General features: G+C 43.1%; 1 protein-coding gene across 2 annotated transcripts in view; it reads right to left on the reverse strand.

The window, feature by feature from the left end:
- Positions 1–1,629: 1,629 nt before the first annotated feature.
- LOC309552066 (uncharacterized protein) overlaps positions 1,630–17,160 on the reverse strand; it is a 126,820-nt gene continuing 111,289 nt past the window's right edge. For both annotated transcript variants that reach the window (XM_082252834.1, XM_082252833.1), the window contains exons 28-30: positions 8,108–8,260; positions 6,022–6,082; positions 1,630–2,443 (exon numbers count right to left, since the gene is read on the reverse strand). In XM_082252834.1, the coding sequence (XP_082108960.1) occupies positions 1,995–2,443; positions 6,022–6,082; positions 8,108–8,260 (663 nt within the window). In that variant the 3' untranslated portion in view covers positions 1,630–1,994. The remainder of the gene's footprint in view (positions 2,444–6,021; positions 6,083–8,107; positions 8,261–17,160) is intronic.

A 17,160-nucleotide genomic window follows, 5' to 3' on the forward strand; every position in this document is an offset into this window, starting at 1 on the left:
TCAGATGCAAATTCCTGGCTAAGAGATCTTAAGGAAATAGTGCTGGCTGCCATTGTAGTATTTGCTATTGTTTCTTTGACAAGCTGATGTTTGGGGTGTTTGGCGGTGTGACGTGAGTCATTTTGAGTGGGGGGCCCGTGGAACTCAGCTTCCCTTGGAGAGGTTGAGAAACCCTTGTTTCAGCTTCCCATGCCTCTCTTATGTGTAAGTCACCCTGTGTCTATTAGAAAATGATGGACACTGAGAATGTGGTTTGGATTACTTCAAATGGGACATTGTATGAGCTTTGCCATATTGCCAGTTGTAGACCGTTGCCATGCCATCTGCAATCCTTTATTAATCAAGGCATTTCTTAGATGTGGTTGCCATGGTTACATGTTAATTGGAACACCTATTGTCTCTGCTAGCAAACCCTAGTGGGATGTGTTTATACTTGTAATAATGTGTCCTTTGTATTCACTGTTGTAGGGGGCCAAATAGTCTAGTCATCCAGGCTGAGTTAACTGACTAGTTAATTAGGACATGTTAATTATGTTTCTGGCTACAGTTTGTATTGTTAGGGTAATATGATCAGGGGGGGGGGTGTCCTCCTGTGTAGTATATATTCTGTGGGAGTTTGTCATATAAACGTTCCAGGTCTCATGCAAGCTATTGTCGGCTAGTCTTTTATGTTATGCGGCTACAAGGTCTGATATCTATGTTCAAGACTGGAGAAAGCAGTGTACGGATGGAAGCACTCAAGCACAGTGTGGTTTAACTGAAAGTTTTAATCTCCCTAAGAAATGTTGGCGACATGCATTGGGGTCAATGAAGAAGGTGAAATTAAAGTAAATTTTGATAGTTTTTCTGAGTGCAATGGTCTTTAAATGGCACCTAAGGGTCATGGAAGCTGCTTTTAGCTATCCTGGCATTGTGTTAGTCTTAAAACCCCATTACCCTTATTCTTTTACAGAAAGGAAAACAGACAATTTAAAAAGTTAAATAAAAAAAAAAAACAGTACACAAAAAACAATCAAATACACACCACAAAAACACAAATACTGTATACATAACACTTTGTGAAAAAAATCTAATCTGTTCTAAATACACCCCAAAAGCCCACACCTTCTAAATAAAGAAAAAAACTTTTGTCAAGCAAATCTCAATGAGCAAAATTGAAAATTCTCAACTCCAGTGAAATCTGTAATTTTGCTACGCAATCAGTTCAGCAGAAATTACTCTGCTTATTACTAACATCCATAAATAAATATAGCTTAGCCAAGTGAGTACATTTATGTTGCAACTGGCTGTCAGATTATTGTATTTTTAGTATTGCTTGCTTGATTGATTTGTTTTATAATAAAGTGTAAGTAAGCAACCTGGCAGGTATCCTTATAGACAGATAGAGATAGATAAGTAGATAGGTATATCCTAGTGATAGCAGTGGTCTTCTTTTTTCCCCAATTTCAATAACTGTTAAAAATGTCTCTTAGAGAAGATAATTGTGTTTTCTCCACAAAATGCAAAACATTTTCCAAAGTATAGCAAAATCTCTGTAAGCAATATAAGGCACTTCCAGCTCTTGTGCATGCATGCATTTACCCTACACAGTCCAGTGTTCACATGCAATTCTTAGATCAGTTGCAACACTTGCTGCTAATACTGGCTGACATAGGAATGGCCATAAATAGCTTATAACACTGACCACATAGTTGCACTCTGCCTCACTGTAATTATATAAATACACATTCAAATATTGCAGCATTTACTTTTCTTATTAGTGCTTTACGATTATATAGCATACAGGATTCAATTACCATGTCCCTGCTCAGAGAGTTTAAAATAAACAAGTCTTGGGGGATTGTTTCAGCTATACTGGGAAACAAAATAAACTTTTAAGGTAAATCGTATGAATATTTTTGTAAGTAAAATAGGTATCTGGGTTATGAATGGAAGCATATCTCTCAAATTGTAATATGTGCAAATTTATGAATAAGTTAATTGTCTATGCGATGTTAGGATTCTCCAAATTTTTGCAATGTTTTACTATTCCAAGGCTGATAGGGCCTTGGGGAGAGCAGCGTGGAAGCTCTGGGAGTGGGGGGACCCTCACTGTCAGCATTACTCCTTGGACTTAGTAAAGATCCTTCCATGGAATTCCTCCAGCTCCTGCCCATAGTTCCAGGAAAGTTAAGTCTCTGTGGTGAAGCTGTTGTATTATTTGAGTTTATAGGAGTTGGAGATCTGGAGCTTTGTTGAGAACCTGCCCAGGATCCCTCTGGGGTTGGAGTTCCAGCCACTGGTGATGATGATCCTTGGCTGTTTGATTCAAGTTCGTTCTCTTTATGAGAGCCTTTGCTATCTCTAGATAAGCGTGGTACATTGGGGTCTCTTGGCTCTTTTTCACATCCTGGGTGGGATATGCTCCTTATCTGCTGAACCTGTTGCTGGAAACGCAGCTTAGCTGCAAAGAAAATGACCAAAATCATCAGACAAAGCAGTAATGCTTGAAAACAAAACTTTCATAATGCCAATACACATTGTCTTAACCAATGTAAGTGCAAATACACCAAACAAGTGCCTGGCTAAAATTCACCAAAATCAATTTTATGCAAACATATTATTCTATGTACTCAAATTTTATCAATCAAGTTGTATTAGTACTATTTAAAAGACCAACATCAGTATTGTTATAAACAAAAACAAACGTATTTTATTTATTTCAGGTACTTCTATAGCACTGGTGCTTTACATATACATTCACATCAGTCCCTACCCTCAAGGAGCTTACAATCTAAGGTCCCTAACTCACATTCATACACACACATACTAGGGCAAATTTAGACAGGATCCAATTAACCTATGAGCATTTCTTTGGAGTGTGGGAGGAAACCCATGCAGGCACAGGGAGAAGATGCAAACTCCAGGCAGATAATGTTGTGATTGAGATTTGAACCAGTGATCCTTTTGCTACTAGATGAAAGTGCTAACCACTACACCACAGTGCCACCCAATGGCACACTGTGAGAACCAATAGAAATATGGTGCCTGCCTTTGTGGACCTCATTCTGAAAATGCTAGCTGTCTAGATAGTCTGCTGTGAAATAAATTATAAATTCTGTATAAAATTGTATTCCATTTTGTATGCTTTGCTTATGTAATACACATTGCACTCATTGTGCACACAGCACTAATAATGTTTGGTTCTTTTGTGTCTATTGCCTACTGCAGTAGTTATTAATTTGGAGCCACTAATCAGTATTAGGATAGGAAAGGACAAACTATAACATTTCCAGTACATCTTTCTAAATCACTGACCCAAAATAAGTCTGAACTCCTAATTTACATATTTGTTTTAGGTTACTGACCTGAAGCTCTAAGGCTGGCCATAGATTATACAATTTTCTTCTTCAATTTACTTTAGATTTACCTTCAAGTATGTAGTACAAGGGCCTTCCTGGTTGCATAAAAATTTAAAGTGTTTAGGTTTGACCTCATATTATAAGGTTTTAGTAAATCTAAAGGAAAGTTGTACAAGGCAATTGTATGACTTGAGTTCCGGCCAAACATTGGCTGTTCGCCCCATTCAGGGAACACCCAGATTGGCAGGGTGTTCGGCGGTAGTACACGCTGCACAGTGCATTCTGCGCCCTGATTGGGCAAAGCTTTTCCCAATCAGGGCACAGTAAAAGCTGTTCATTAAGAAGCAGGCCCAGGAAGCCGTCAGCAGCGTTCCTAACAACCGATGAGTCATCAGCTGTCAATAAAATTTGCCGGTAAAAATAGTATTAAAAAAAAAACACTCAAAATTTTTTAAAAAATGGCGTGGGGTCAACTCCAAAATGCATACCAGACCCTTATGTGGGCATGCAACCTGGCAGGCCAGGAAAGGGAGGGTCGAACGATTGCCTCTTAACCATACCAGGCCATATGCCCTCAACAAGGGGGGAGGGTGGGTGCTTTGGAACAAGGGGAAGGGGGGTTGATGTTGATGGGCACAAGGGTCAATTCCCAACAACCCTGGTCTGCGGTTGTGGGGGTCTGCGGGCAGGGGGCTAATCAAAATCTTGAAGCCCCCTTTAACAAGGGGGCCCCCAGACCCCTGCCCCCCATGTGAATGAGTATGGGGTACATAGTACCCCTACCCATGTGTACCCATGTAGTACCCCTACCCAAAGTAATACAAATAGTGAGTTTTTGACAATTCCTTTATTAAATAATAAAAAAACAGTGTCCCCCAATGTAGATTCATCGTCAATCAGGACGCCACCGCACCGCAGACCCGTAAATGAAAAAGTCGGTGACGTCGCATGGGAGCTGGTGCCAACTGGTGACTTCACCAGGTGGCCCCGCCCTTACCTATATTAGAACTGTCAAACAGCAAGCCATCCATTCGGCAGTTTGCCTTTGCGTGGACGGAGCAATTTTTTTTTTCTTTTTCGGGTCGGAGGTGTGGCGGGCATTGTGATTGACAATAGATTTACATCAGAGGACATTGTTTTTTTATTTTTTAATAAAGGAAATGTCAAACACTGTATATGTGGTTTTATTACTTTTTGACACTTTTTTGGTGAATAGGTAGGTACTCATTTGCTTAGGGGGGGGGGGGGGTGAGATCTGGGGCCCTTTTGGTAAAGGGTTCTTCCAGACTCCGATAAGCCCCCTGCCAACAGACCTGCACAACCATAACCCAGGGTTATAGGAAAGTTACCCTTGTCCCCATCAACATAGCACCCCCTCATGTTGAAGGCATGTGGCCTGGTATGAATCCGTTCATATAGTGCCAGAGCTATTTAGTATACAGTGGAAATCATGCAAGAGAAAAACGATATGGTACTTCAGTGTTGCTGCTAGCAAAATGATAGATACCTTGGCACTATCTGAATTATTTGAATGTTGCATATTCATATTTAGCACTATTTGCCACTTTACACAGGACATCTGTTTGTTTTTGAGTGCTGTACCACACTACAACGGTTTATATTTTATATACATGGTTGGCCTGTCACCTTTCTTTCTCTGCTAGCATTCTATGAATTAATGCATTCTATGAATTAAGATAAAAAACCTTCTGTGTGCAGCAGTTGCCCGCAGCCCCCCCTGATGCTTATGTGTGCCCCATCTTGATCCAGCGATGTCCACGACTGTTTCAGCCATCCGGGATTCCCTTCCGCCATTGGTTTCGGCTGCTGTCAATCAAAGTCAGCTAGCCAATCAGGAGAGAGAGGGGGCGGGGGCGAACCACTGCTCCGTGTCTGAATGGATACACGGAGCTGTGATTCAGCTTGGGTACCCCCATAGCAAGGTGCTTGCTGTGGGGGCACTCGTCAGGAGGGAGGGGCCAGCAAAGCCAAAGAGGGACCAGAGAAGAGGAAGATCAGGGATTCTCTGTGCAAAACCAATTGCACAGAGCAGGTAAGTATAACATGTTGGTATTTTTATTGAAAAAAAAAAAAAAAAAACAAGACTTTACAATCACTTTAAGTGGTTATTTTGTATTCACTTGCATTATGCTTTTGAAGTTGACTGAAAATGTGACTACTCCAGGAGAGTCAATTTCCTAGCACAGTCCCCTCCTTTCCTACACATCATAGCCCTCTCATCTTTTTGGGAGTGTGTTTTTACTCTCTTTGATGGCCCAGGTTCTCCATTCCTCCTCTCACCTCCCTACATAACTTTATTGTAGCTACCGCTGTAATAGTGAGGGGGGGGGGGGGGGTACTATAGCATGACACATGAGTGACGGTTCAAAGTAAAGTGCACATTCTGTAAAATCTTATGGACTTTTGTTGAAGTGAATGGTCTGGCGACAGGGTCTCTTAAAAAACAGTTTTGCTTTAAGAGAAACGCCATTGTAAAAGCAGAATCTGGAGGTAAGTGTTTTGGAACTTAGCGATGCATACACATAACTGTTTGCAGCAAAAGATATACTCAAAGCCGTCCACTTCCTGATTCATGTGATCGTGCCACTAGTCTATTTTGGCTGCTCCCGGCCTCCTACGTCTTTTTTTTTTCCCCAGCAAAGCTAAAGCTTGTACAAACCTTTCATTAGAGATTCATTTTTTTCTCGCAACATTTTGATTTCAGAAGACATTGTGGATATCTAAAAAACAGAATAAAATATTAATAAAAATTGATTGAACAGGTTAATTTTGACTAATCCTGTATTGTTTACTTCTGAAATATGAAAACAAAATAAAAAATAAAGAAATTGTACTCTTCCTAATATTGCAATATAATTATTTTGCAAAAGGGATGAAAAATAAACACATAGCTAGGATTTAAATGTTACATATTTAAAATGTTGATGTTAAAAAAGCTGCCCAAAGGACCAGAAAATAAGGTATATTGTGAAATGTGTTTTTTTTTTTTTTTTTGGAGTAGTAGGGAGTTCAGTCCTGCACAGTGTGAGGCGCAATGTTTACAATAAAAGTGCAGTGCTAAAATAATATATATAAAATGAAGTATACATATATAAAAGTGAAAAAAAATATGGTCATAACATCATCTATCGAATATGTATGGAAAATGAAATGAATAAGTCCATGTAGCACCCCCCTAGATAGGTGCTAGGCAGGTGAAATATAGTTTGCTCTGTCTGCTTATCAGGGGAGCCTGATTATTAGTTATGCCTGTTGCATGTGTCCATGTGTGATTCATCTGGCCTGAGGGAGGCCTGTTGGACAGTGGAGGAAACCTAGCCAGTGACACACAGGCTTTTGTAGCTGTCCCAGTGGGTTGGCACAGACAGTGGTGCTGCATCCTTGGATAGGCTATAAAAGCCAAGTGGCGGAGGGACTTTGGGCGGGAAGCCAAGTCCCAGAGGGAGGGTACGGCTGTCTCTACTTCTGCAGTTGTGAAAGGTGGGTTGGCACAGACAGTGGTGCATCCTGGGATAGGCTATAAAAGCCAAGGGCACATGTGGCAGGGGGTCTTTGGGCGGGAAGCCAAGTCCCAGAGGGAGGGTATGGCTGTCTCTCCTTCTGCAGTTGTTAAAGGTGGTCACAGGCAGTTGGCCTGGTGAACCTGAAGGTGTGGCTGAACCCAGAGGTCCAGTGGATGCTGACAAGTGGAGTTTGGAGGCAACCGTGACTCTGGAAAAACAGTGTCTGTGAGTACAGAGGAACTTGCCCAGGGGTCTGCCAGGAAGGGGACCACTCCAGAAGCTAGGGTCAGCAGACGGGTGTCAGCACACAGGCATTGGGAGAAAAGGGGGTGCCAGTTTCAGAACCCTGAAGAGAATATTTACACAGGAGCATTTAAAGTATCTTCACTTAGTGGCAAAGTGAAGCAGCGGCCTTGCCGCATTCTAAAAGTTAGCTGTCCTTCAGACTGTGAATTGGTAATAACTATAGTAACTATAGCACTATGTGCGTAACTTTTGGCTTGTTTTACATACTGATCTAAAACCTGGAGACATAACTATCATATCCAGATGTGTGATTATACAGCATGATGGAAGATTCCCTTTCATCATAATCCATATACCTACGAGAATCATCTTGCCTGTATGACCCACTTACTATACAGTACCTGGGTCCATGTTCTCTGGTGAGAGCCTATACCTCCATTATAGGTGGCGGGTTCCATCTCACTGATGACCACTGAAATTAGAGCACTTCGGTTTTTCACCTGGTTTCCAGTCTTCTCTACACATTTTAGGAATTATGGACTTATCCATTGAATTTTCCATATATATTTGATAGATGATTTTATGGCCATATGTTTTCACTTTTATATATGTATACTTCATTGTATATATATTATTTTAGCACTGCACTTTTATTGTATACTTATGCACAATTTACCATGTCGATTGTAGTGTTGGCAGCTTGTGTCTAATTGGGAAGATAGCACAGGGTTTTTTCACGATTTTATTGATTTCTTTGAGAAGCCATGTGTTTATGTTTTTGTGCTTGCGGTGAGCTGCATGATAGCTGTGTACGTGAGGCCATACGGCAATGTGCCTCTATTCATCAATATGGGCTGCCTGCATGCACCTTGCTACAAGTACAAAAACATAAACACACAGCTCTTCATTGTATACAGGGCCTAATACATATGTGAATAAGCCCTATTGCTACAGTCCATATAGTATAGACAAAAAAGACAAAACAATGTAATGTACTTTTTCCGTTTTCTCTTTCAATTCTGTCTGTAATTTCTTGACATCTTTTTCCTCTGATTCCCCATGCAGATTTTGCTGTTCTTCCTGTTGCATTTTCTCCTTGACAACATTCTCCTGATGCTCTTTGTGTGCTTTGACAGAATTTAGCACATTCTGAAAGAAATCAGATCCTAGGACTGTAAATACATACAGTATAAAACAAAAGTAAAGACATCTGCTTGTTCTCGTATTGCCTCCTTCTCAACAAGACAAGAAGAGATATTCTAGCTACATGCATGGTGGATAGCTTTGTTCTCTTTCCTCTATAGAAAATTGGATGATCAACTATGCCACAGAGACACGTTAGAAAACCTTTTTGTGAGACTGTAGAATCTGAGAAAGTTTGTGATCAGACAGCTCATCTGGTTAAGGCAGTGCTTTTCAACATTTTCTTCAGTTAAGGCACCCTTTAACATTCTGCACTATCTGGAGGCACCCCATTCTAAAATATAAAACACTAAACTATAATAATAATTAGTATTACATATTGCAGCAGTTTTAACACATGTAGGACACGCAAAGTTAGAGGTGATTTATTCCTTCACCTTTGCACACTATTACTGAATACTATTCCTAATTTTTCTCTTCTCCCTCAGTTTCTCCCCATCTTTCTCCACAATTTTGGGGCAGTTTTTGACACCTCTAAAGAACTCAGATGGCACCTCAGGATGCCGTGGAACCCTGGTTGAAAAAGGCTGGCATACTGCAACACAAGAAATTCATGTTGCCTCTTCATAGGCATTACCTTTCCCTGAATGTGGCGCCTCTCTTGGAAAAAAGGTGTTTATCTATGACCTTGTACATTTCCTCCCAAATTTTTTGGACATTTGGGAACAATTTTTAGGTGTTTTGCCCAGGCACCCCTGATGAACCCTTGTTTAAAAAGGCTGGGTTAAGGAATGCAAGCCCCCAGTACAAGGCCTGCATCTCTGACCATATCTGTAAAGAAGCTCTGACATGTTGTAGACCAGCCTGTTTTTAGTTACAGCCACTACTGAGGATGGGTTATTCAAAATCACGTAAGCTTTATTTTCCTTCAGCATCAGCTTTTATAGAATTGAGATGTGTTTGACTCTATAACTGTTACCTTTTTTTAATATCATTATGCGTGGGTTGCATCCCTGAAACTACTTTAATTTTCAATGGTTTTTATTGAGTTTTTATAAAAGGCATAACAGGGCAAAATGAGCCAACTCGGCTCAACCATACAGTTATAAAGCGGTACATCGTATGTAGAACATGAGGTATGAAGATGCATATACAGATATCTGCAAAATCAGGAATCAGAAAAATAGAAAACATTAGCAATAGAATCAGCAAGGCATCTACCATATCAAGGTGGACACAGTGCCCCCGCTCTATAACACTAAAGGTCAGGCGGTCCGGGCCCGACCCCCCCCCCCCCGGCGCCCCTACGGGAACACACTGCGCCCCCGGGAGGAGGCAGCCCCCGACCCCAATACATAACACTCAACTAGGGGAGGCAGTATCCAGCTATCAGTGCACTGAAAGGGAGAAGAAAAGAGAAAAAAGAAATGAGAAAGGAAGAAAGAAGAGGCAAGACAGAAAAGAAAGGTCCAGATAATATGGAAAATTAGAGAAAGGTAGCAGGAAAGGAATGGGGGGAGGGGGGAAGAGAACAATAGCGACTGGAAGGGAAGGGTCGTCATCCAGGTCCAGCACCCCCCAGTGGGGTAGGCCCCACAGAACTCACTATCTAAGGGGACCACATCGCCCGATCCCCCCCTAAGGGGGGCCGGCTAAATAAATCCAGGGGTCCCAGGTCTTGTCAAACATTTGCATCTTATCATTCAATAGCGCTACCATCCGTTCGTTTATTATGATCCAGGTCAGTTTGGCCTTGAGTAGCTCGAATGGCACTACAGGGGTGCGCCACGAACGGGCTATAGCAATCTTAGCGGCCATGAACACAAAGGCTATAAGGCGTTTGGTGTGTTTTAATGCCCCCTCTAACCTTCGAGCAAGTCCACCAGATGTGGAGAACAGTGCCCCGCTTGTCCGCATCCCCGGAAACAGTTGGGGGATGCAGTGCGAACCGCTGCCGCCAGCCTGACCAGGACCATGTACCAACATAGAAACAACATAGAAACACCTTCAAGGAAGTATTAAGTATGGATCTAGAATTAAACTGTGCCAAAGAATTCCAATCAGCTCGGTCTAAGTTCTCATTCAAATCCTCCTCCCAGCGTAGCATGTATGATAATTTAGTGTCATCGTCATGTAGTATATTATAGATGGTGGATATATAGCTTTTTTGTTTATCTAGCGTACGACAGAGATACTCCATTTGTGTGGAGGTATTGATGTCACTCTTACGCTTAAGGGAGGCTGCGAAATAAGAAATCTGAGCGTAGCGATAGTACTCTCCCTCAGGGAGGGAATATTTCTCCTTTAACTGGGCTCTGGTAAACAGTCCCCGGTGATCACACAAATCAGCCAACCTGAGAAACCCTTTGTTTGTCCACCATTCAAATACCAAGGGGTTCAGACCCGGTAGGAACGAGGGATTGCCCATCAGGGGTGCCAATGGAGCATGGGGGGACTTAAATGTATGTCTGCCCGACAGCCTATCCCAAATGCTCAAGGAAAGGGACATTATTAATCTTGCTAGGAAAATGACTGTACACTTTCAGAATTGGTGCTCCCCTCTAACCCTGCTGCCTTAGACACTGGCCCACCAGTGCTATTATGGTAACTACAACACTCAGTCATAAATGACAGTGGAACTATAGTTGAACAGATTTTTCCATGTGATACAAACTGTAGCAACTAAAAAGACATGAGTGATTCTAGTCCTTCTTTTATTAAATACCTCTTGCTGCTTTATTTATTTTGTATGGAACGGATGGAGATGACCTCCTTACAAAAAAAACAAAAAACACAGGTACATACATTCTTTGAGATTTGGAAATCCTTTATTCAACCCTTATCTATTACACATCAATCAATAAATAGCACAATGTTTTCAATACACTCAGGCCCCGTTCACACTGGGATAATCCGACTTGCCGGGGCGACCTCATAGGTCGCGGCGCGCTGCTCGCATCGCGTCCTCGGAGCGACCAGCACGGACCTCATAACATTGAAGTCTATGCAGGTCGCTCCGGGTCGCCCCCAAGAAGCTCCGGACCCTTTTTCTAAGTCGGAGCGACTTGTGTCGCTCCTATTAGAACGGGTCCATAGCTTCTCTATGGCGAGCGACCTACGGCGACCTGTCAGGCGACCAGGTCGCCTGACAGGTCGCCCCAGTGTGAACGGGGACTCAGTGATATCAAACAAGTCTAACAACGAATGACCCTCTAATTAAAGTCCCACTTCCAAACGAATTCATACCCTGTAATTCATTAAACAAACCCCTTCCTTCATATACTGACAGATATAAAGTCATAATGTTCCATGTTTAACTCCTTGGAGACTAAGCCTTTTCTGACATTGTTGCTTACAAGTTAAAATCAGTATTTTTACTAAAAAATTACTTAGAACCCCCCCCCCCCAAACATTTTTTATATATACACAGGAACACTTTTTAATTAGAGTATAGTCAATAAAACTCCTGGGATATTGATCTGATCAGGTAAGTAGCAGAGGGTTTGTTAATCAGTTTCAGCTGCTTTGGTGTTAATGAAATTACCAGCAGGTGCACTAGATGGGCAACAATGAGACGACCTCCAAAACAGGAATGGTTTCACAAATGGAGGCCACAGACATTTCTTTCCCTACACATCATTTCTTACTGTTTTTCACTAGTTTCACATTTGGCTAGGTTCAGTATCACTACTGGTAGCAAAGGGAATACCTGGACCCTATAGAAAATGGATAGGCAGTCAAACTCCTCCAGGATGGCACATCAATACGTGCTATTGGCAGAAGGCTTGCTGTGTCTCCGAGCACAGTCTTAAGAGCATGGAGGAGATTCCAAGAGGTAGGCAATTACTCTAGGAGAGCTGGACAGGGCCGTAGAAGGTCCTTAACCCATCAGCAGGACCAGTATCTGCTCCTTTGTGCAAGGAGAAACAGGATGATCACTGTCAGAGCCCTACAAAGTGACCCCCAGCAGGCCACTGGTGTGAATGTCTGTGACCAAACAATCAGAAACAGACTTCATGAGGGTGGCCTGAGGGCCTGATGACCTCTAGTGGGCCCTATGCTCACTGCTCGGCACCATGGAGCTTGATTGGCATTTGCCATTAAACACCAGAATTGGTAGGTCTGCCACTGGCTCCCTGTGATTTTCACAGATGAGAGCAGGTTCACCTGAGCATGTGAAAGACACGAAAGGGTCTGGAGAAGCCACGGAGAACATTATGCTGCCTGTAACATCGTTCAGCATGACCGTTTTGGTAGTGGGTCAGTGATGGTCTGGGGAGGCATATCCATGGAGGGAAGCACAGACCTCTACATGCTAGACAATGGCACCCTGACTGCCATTAGGTATCGGGATGAAATCCTTGGACCCATTGTCAGAACCTATGCTGATGCAGTGGGTCCTGGGTTCCTCCTGGTGCACTACAATGCCCAGCTTCATGTGGCGAGAGTATGCAGCCAGTTCCTAGAGTATGGCCCCCACACTCGCCTGACCTAAATCCAATAGAACACCTCTGGGACAATATATTTCAGTTCATCCAGAGCCACCAGGTTGCACCTCACTCTGTTTAGAAGCTCAGTGATGCCCTGGTCCAGATCTGGGAAGAAATACTTCAGGACACCATCCATCTCATTAGAGACGTTGTCAGGCATGCATACAAGCACGCGATGGCCATAAAAACAACTGAAATTTGCTGAAATTTCCGCAAAATGGACTAGCCTGCTGCATCATTTTTTCACTTTGTATTTTCAGGGTGTCTTTGAATTCAGCCCTCTGTAGGTTGATAATTTTTATTTCTATCAAACGATGTGGCATCCTTTCGTTCCTAACACATTACCCAGTCCAAATCAGTATAGATATCCAGCGTAAACTAAAGTGTTTCGTTTGTTTTTTTTTTTAGCAATATATATATATATATATATATATATATATATATATATATATATATATATATATATATATATATATATATAATTATTATTATTTTATTATTATACAGGATTTATATAGCGCCAACAGTTTGTGCAGCGCTTAACAAAATGAAGGCAGACATTACAGTTACAATACAATTTGGAACAAAAGGAACAGAGGGCCCTGCTCGTTAGAGCTTACAATCTAAAAGGGAGGGTCAAGTGATACAAAAGGCAATAGCTGTGGGGGATGAGCTGATGGAGCAAGTGAAACAGTGTTATTAGTTAGTAGCCGGGTAGGCTTCTTTAAAGAGAAGGGTTTTCAGGGATCGTCTAAAGATGGATAGATTAGGAGACAGTCGGACAGATTGGGGTAGAGAGTTCCAAAGAATGGGGGAAGCTCTGGAGAAATCCTGGAGGCGAGCATGGGAAGAGGTGACAAGGGAGCTAGAGAGCAGGAGGTATTTGGAGGACCGAAGAGAGCGGCTTGGTTGATATTTTGAGATCAGGTTAGTGATGTAGCTGGGGGCAGAGTTGTGGATGGCTTTGTAAACTATTGTTAGCACTTTGAATTTTATTCGTTGGGTGAGTGGAAGCCAGTGAAGGGATTGGCAGAGAGGGGTGGAGGACACTAAACGGTTGGTAATGGGGATAAGTCTTGCAGGAGCATTCATTATGAATTGAAGGGGGGATAATCTATTTAAAGGTAATCCAATGAGGAGGGAGTTGCAATAGTCGAGGCGAGAGATAACCAGGGCATGAATTAAAAGCTTGGTGGTGTCATGGTTAAAAAGGGCCGTATTCTAGCGATGTTGCGGAGGTTAAGGCGGCATGATTTTGATAGGGATTGGATGTGAGCCTGAAAGGACAGTGCAGAGTCCAGGGTTACCCCTAGCACCCTGGCATGTGTGGAAGGACTGATAGTTGTTCCATTGATCTTGACAGAGAATACCGGGGAAGGGGCACGTGGAGGAGGAAATATTATGAGCTCGGTTTTAGATAGATTCAGTTTTAGGAAGTGGTGAGACATCCAGGCTGATATGTCTGTTAGTAGATCAGTGATGAGGGAGGAGACTGATGGGGTGAGCTGAGGGGTAGAGAGGTAGATTTGGGTGTCATCAGCATAGAAATGTCAGTGGAAGCCATGGGAGGCTATTAGCTGACCCAGGGAGGAGGTATAGATTGAGAATAGTAGCGATCCAAGGACAGAACCTTGGGGGACCCCAACAGTAAGAGGAGTTGCAGGGGAGTAAGTGGAATTGTGACACTGCAGGTGCGGTGAGATAGGTAAGATTCGAACCAATGGAGAGCACAGCCACAGAGACCAAGCAAACTGAGTTTTTTGAGAAGGAGGGGGTGGTTAACAGTATCAAAGGCAACAGAGAGGTCCAAGAGTAAGAGTATTGAGTAGTAACCATTGTTTTTAGCTGTTAGCAAGTCATTTGTAAGTTTTAGGAGAGAAGTTTCTGTGGAGTGTTCCCGGCGAAATCCAGACTAAAGGGGATCAAGGAGGTTATTCTCAATGAGGTGCTTGCTCAGGCGGTTGTAGACTAAACGTTCAAGGAGTTTGGAAGCAAAAGGGAGTAAGGAGATGGGTCTTAAGTTATTAAGATTGGTGGGGTCTAGTGAGGCTTTCTTTGGTATTGGAGTTACTAGCGCATGTTTTAGAGAGTTGGGAAAGATGTCAGTGGAGAAGGAGAGGTTGAAGATATGAGTTAAAGAGTGTAGGATAGAGTCAGAGGGTGACCGTAGTATTTGAGAAGGAACAGTGTCCAGGGGGCAGGAAGTTAGGTGGGCATTAAAAAAATTTTTAGTGACTTCCTCTACAGTAGTTGGGTTAAACAAGGGAAGTATTGATTGTGCAGGAGGAAAAGGTGTGTAAGGTGAGGGAGATATCTGTAGTGTAAAGATCTCTTCACGAATTGTATCAATCTTATTTTTGAAGTGATTGGCAATCTCTTGGGCAGTGAGTAAGTTAGTGGGTGGAAGCAATGGAGGACGAAGTAGAGCGTTGAAGGTAGAAAAGAGTTGACGGTGACTGTGATAAAGTAGGTCTGTTTGGCAGTGTGGAGGCAGGAACTGTATTTTTGGAGGGCAGATTTATATTGGCTGAAATCTTGCTGTGACTTAGTCTTACGCCACAGACGCTCAAGAGCACGACTACGTTTTTTGAGGCTTCTGGTATTGTCTGTCTGCCAGGGTTGTAGCGGTCGGGGACTGATTCTGTGTGTAGTGAGGGGGACCAAAGCATCCAGGGTAGATGACAGTGAACTGTTGTAGACAGAAGTGGCCATGTTGGGGCAGGAAAGGGATGAGATTGTGTTGAAGAGACAATCTGTAGCAGAAAAAAAGAAGTGAAGGGTTAAGATGGCGATGTTTTCTACGGGTAATTGTTCGGTAGTTGGAAGGTAAGGAGGAGGACAAGGAGAGACTGAAACTAATGAGGTGGTGATCAGAGAGAGGGAATGGAATGTTGGAGAGGTTGCGAGGGGTGCATAGGTAGGAGAACATGAGGTCAAGGCTGTTGCCATTAGAGTGCGTAGAAGCATGTGTCCATTGTTTTAGGTCAAAAGAGGAGGTTAAGCTCAAAAGTTTAGAAGTAGCAGGAGTGTAACATTAACAGGGATGTTGAAGTCTCCAAAAATGATTGTGGGAATTTCAGAAGAGAGAAAGTAGGGTAGCCAGGCAGAGAAGTCATCAAGGAAGCCTGATACTGGTCCAGGAGGCCAATAGATCACAGCAATTCTCAACGAAACTGGAGAAAATAGACGAATACAGTGAGCTTCAAATGAGGAAAGAGACAGAGAAGGGGGTGGATGAAGAACCTGAAAAGTGCTTTGAGGGGAAAGCAGAATTTCAATCCCACCTCCTTTCCGTCCACTAGGCCTGGGAGAGTGAGTCCACAGGAGGCCACCATGGGAGAGGGCAGCAGGAGAAGGAGTCCGATTCTTGAAGCCAGGTCTCAGTAATTGCAAGCAGGTTGAAGGAGTTTGTGATAAATAGGTCATGGACAGAGGTGAGTTTGTTGCAAACAGAGCGGGCATTCCAGAGGGCGCAGGAGAAGGGGAGGTTGGCTCTAGGCAGAAGAGGAATAGAAACCAGATTGTGTGGATTTCGGCTGGTGTCAGAGGATAGGGGGTGATGGGTATGTTTGCCAAAGGTAAATGATGGGGGTCCAGGATTTGGGGAAATATCTCCAGAGGTTAGGAGAAGCAGAAGGGTGAGGGAGGTGATATGGGAGTATGATTTATGAGGGGGGACACATCTCAGTGTCCTGTAGGTTTTATTGGTGTGTGGGTTCAGAATCAGCAGGAGTTGATGAGTGCAGTATAAAGGTGAGGATAGGAGTGAGGGTGATATATACAAGCTGTGGGGCGGAGAAGAGGGGTAAAGGAGAGAAAGTATTAGGAGAGAGGATGCAAACATGAGAGTGAGAATTAGGGATTGCATAATACATATAATCAGTGGCGGCTGGTGAAGTTTTAAGATGGTGGGGCGCAAGACCCCGCCCTTCCATTTTGACCCCTCCCATTTCTCAGAAGCCCCACCCCTTATAGACTCCACCCATTTTGTCCCCTGTATTTTGCTTGCGTGAACAAATTCTCCCAATATATTACATATTAAGGGGTCCATCAGTACTAGTATATCCCATAATAGGGAGCAGGGGCCCTATTATGGGATATACTGTGAGAGACATCCTATTATGGGATACACTGACTAAGAGTCGCACAAACCCCACAGTACAGACCCCCTAGCACAAACCCCTCAAGCACAAACCCCACAGTACCGACCTCCTAGCACAAACCCCACAGTACAGGCCCCCTAGCACTAATCCCAGAGTACAGACCCCCTAGCACTAATCCCACAGTACAGACCCCCTAGCACAAACCCCACAGTACAGACCCCCTAGCACTAATCCCAGAGTACAGACCCCCTAGCAGTAATCCCACAGTACAGACCCCCTAGCACTAATCCCACAGTACAGGCCCCCTAGCACA

Source organism: Pelophylax lessonae (assembly GCF_965119305.1).
Source record: "Pelophylax lessonae genome assembly, chromosome: 4".
In the NCBI taxonomy this organism is placed as follows: domain Eukaryota; kingdom Metazoa; phylum Chordata; class Amphibia; order Anura; family Ranidae; genus Pelophylax; species Pelophylax lessonae.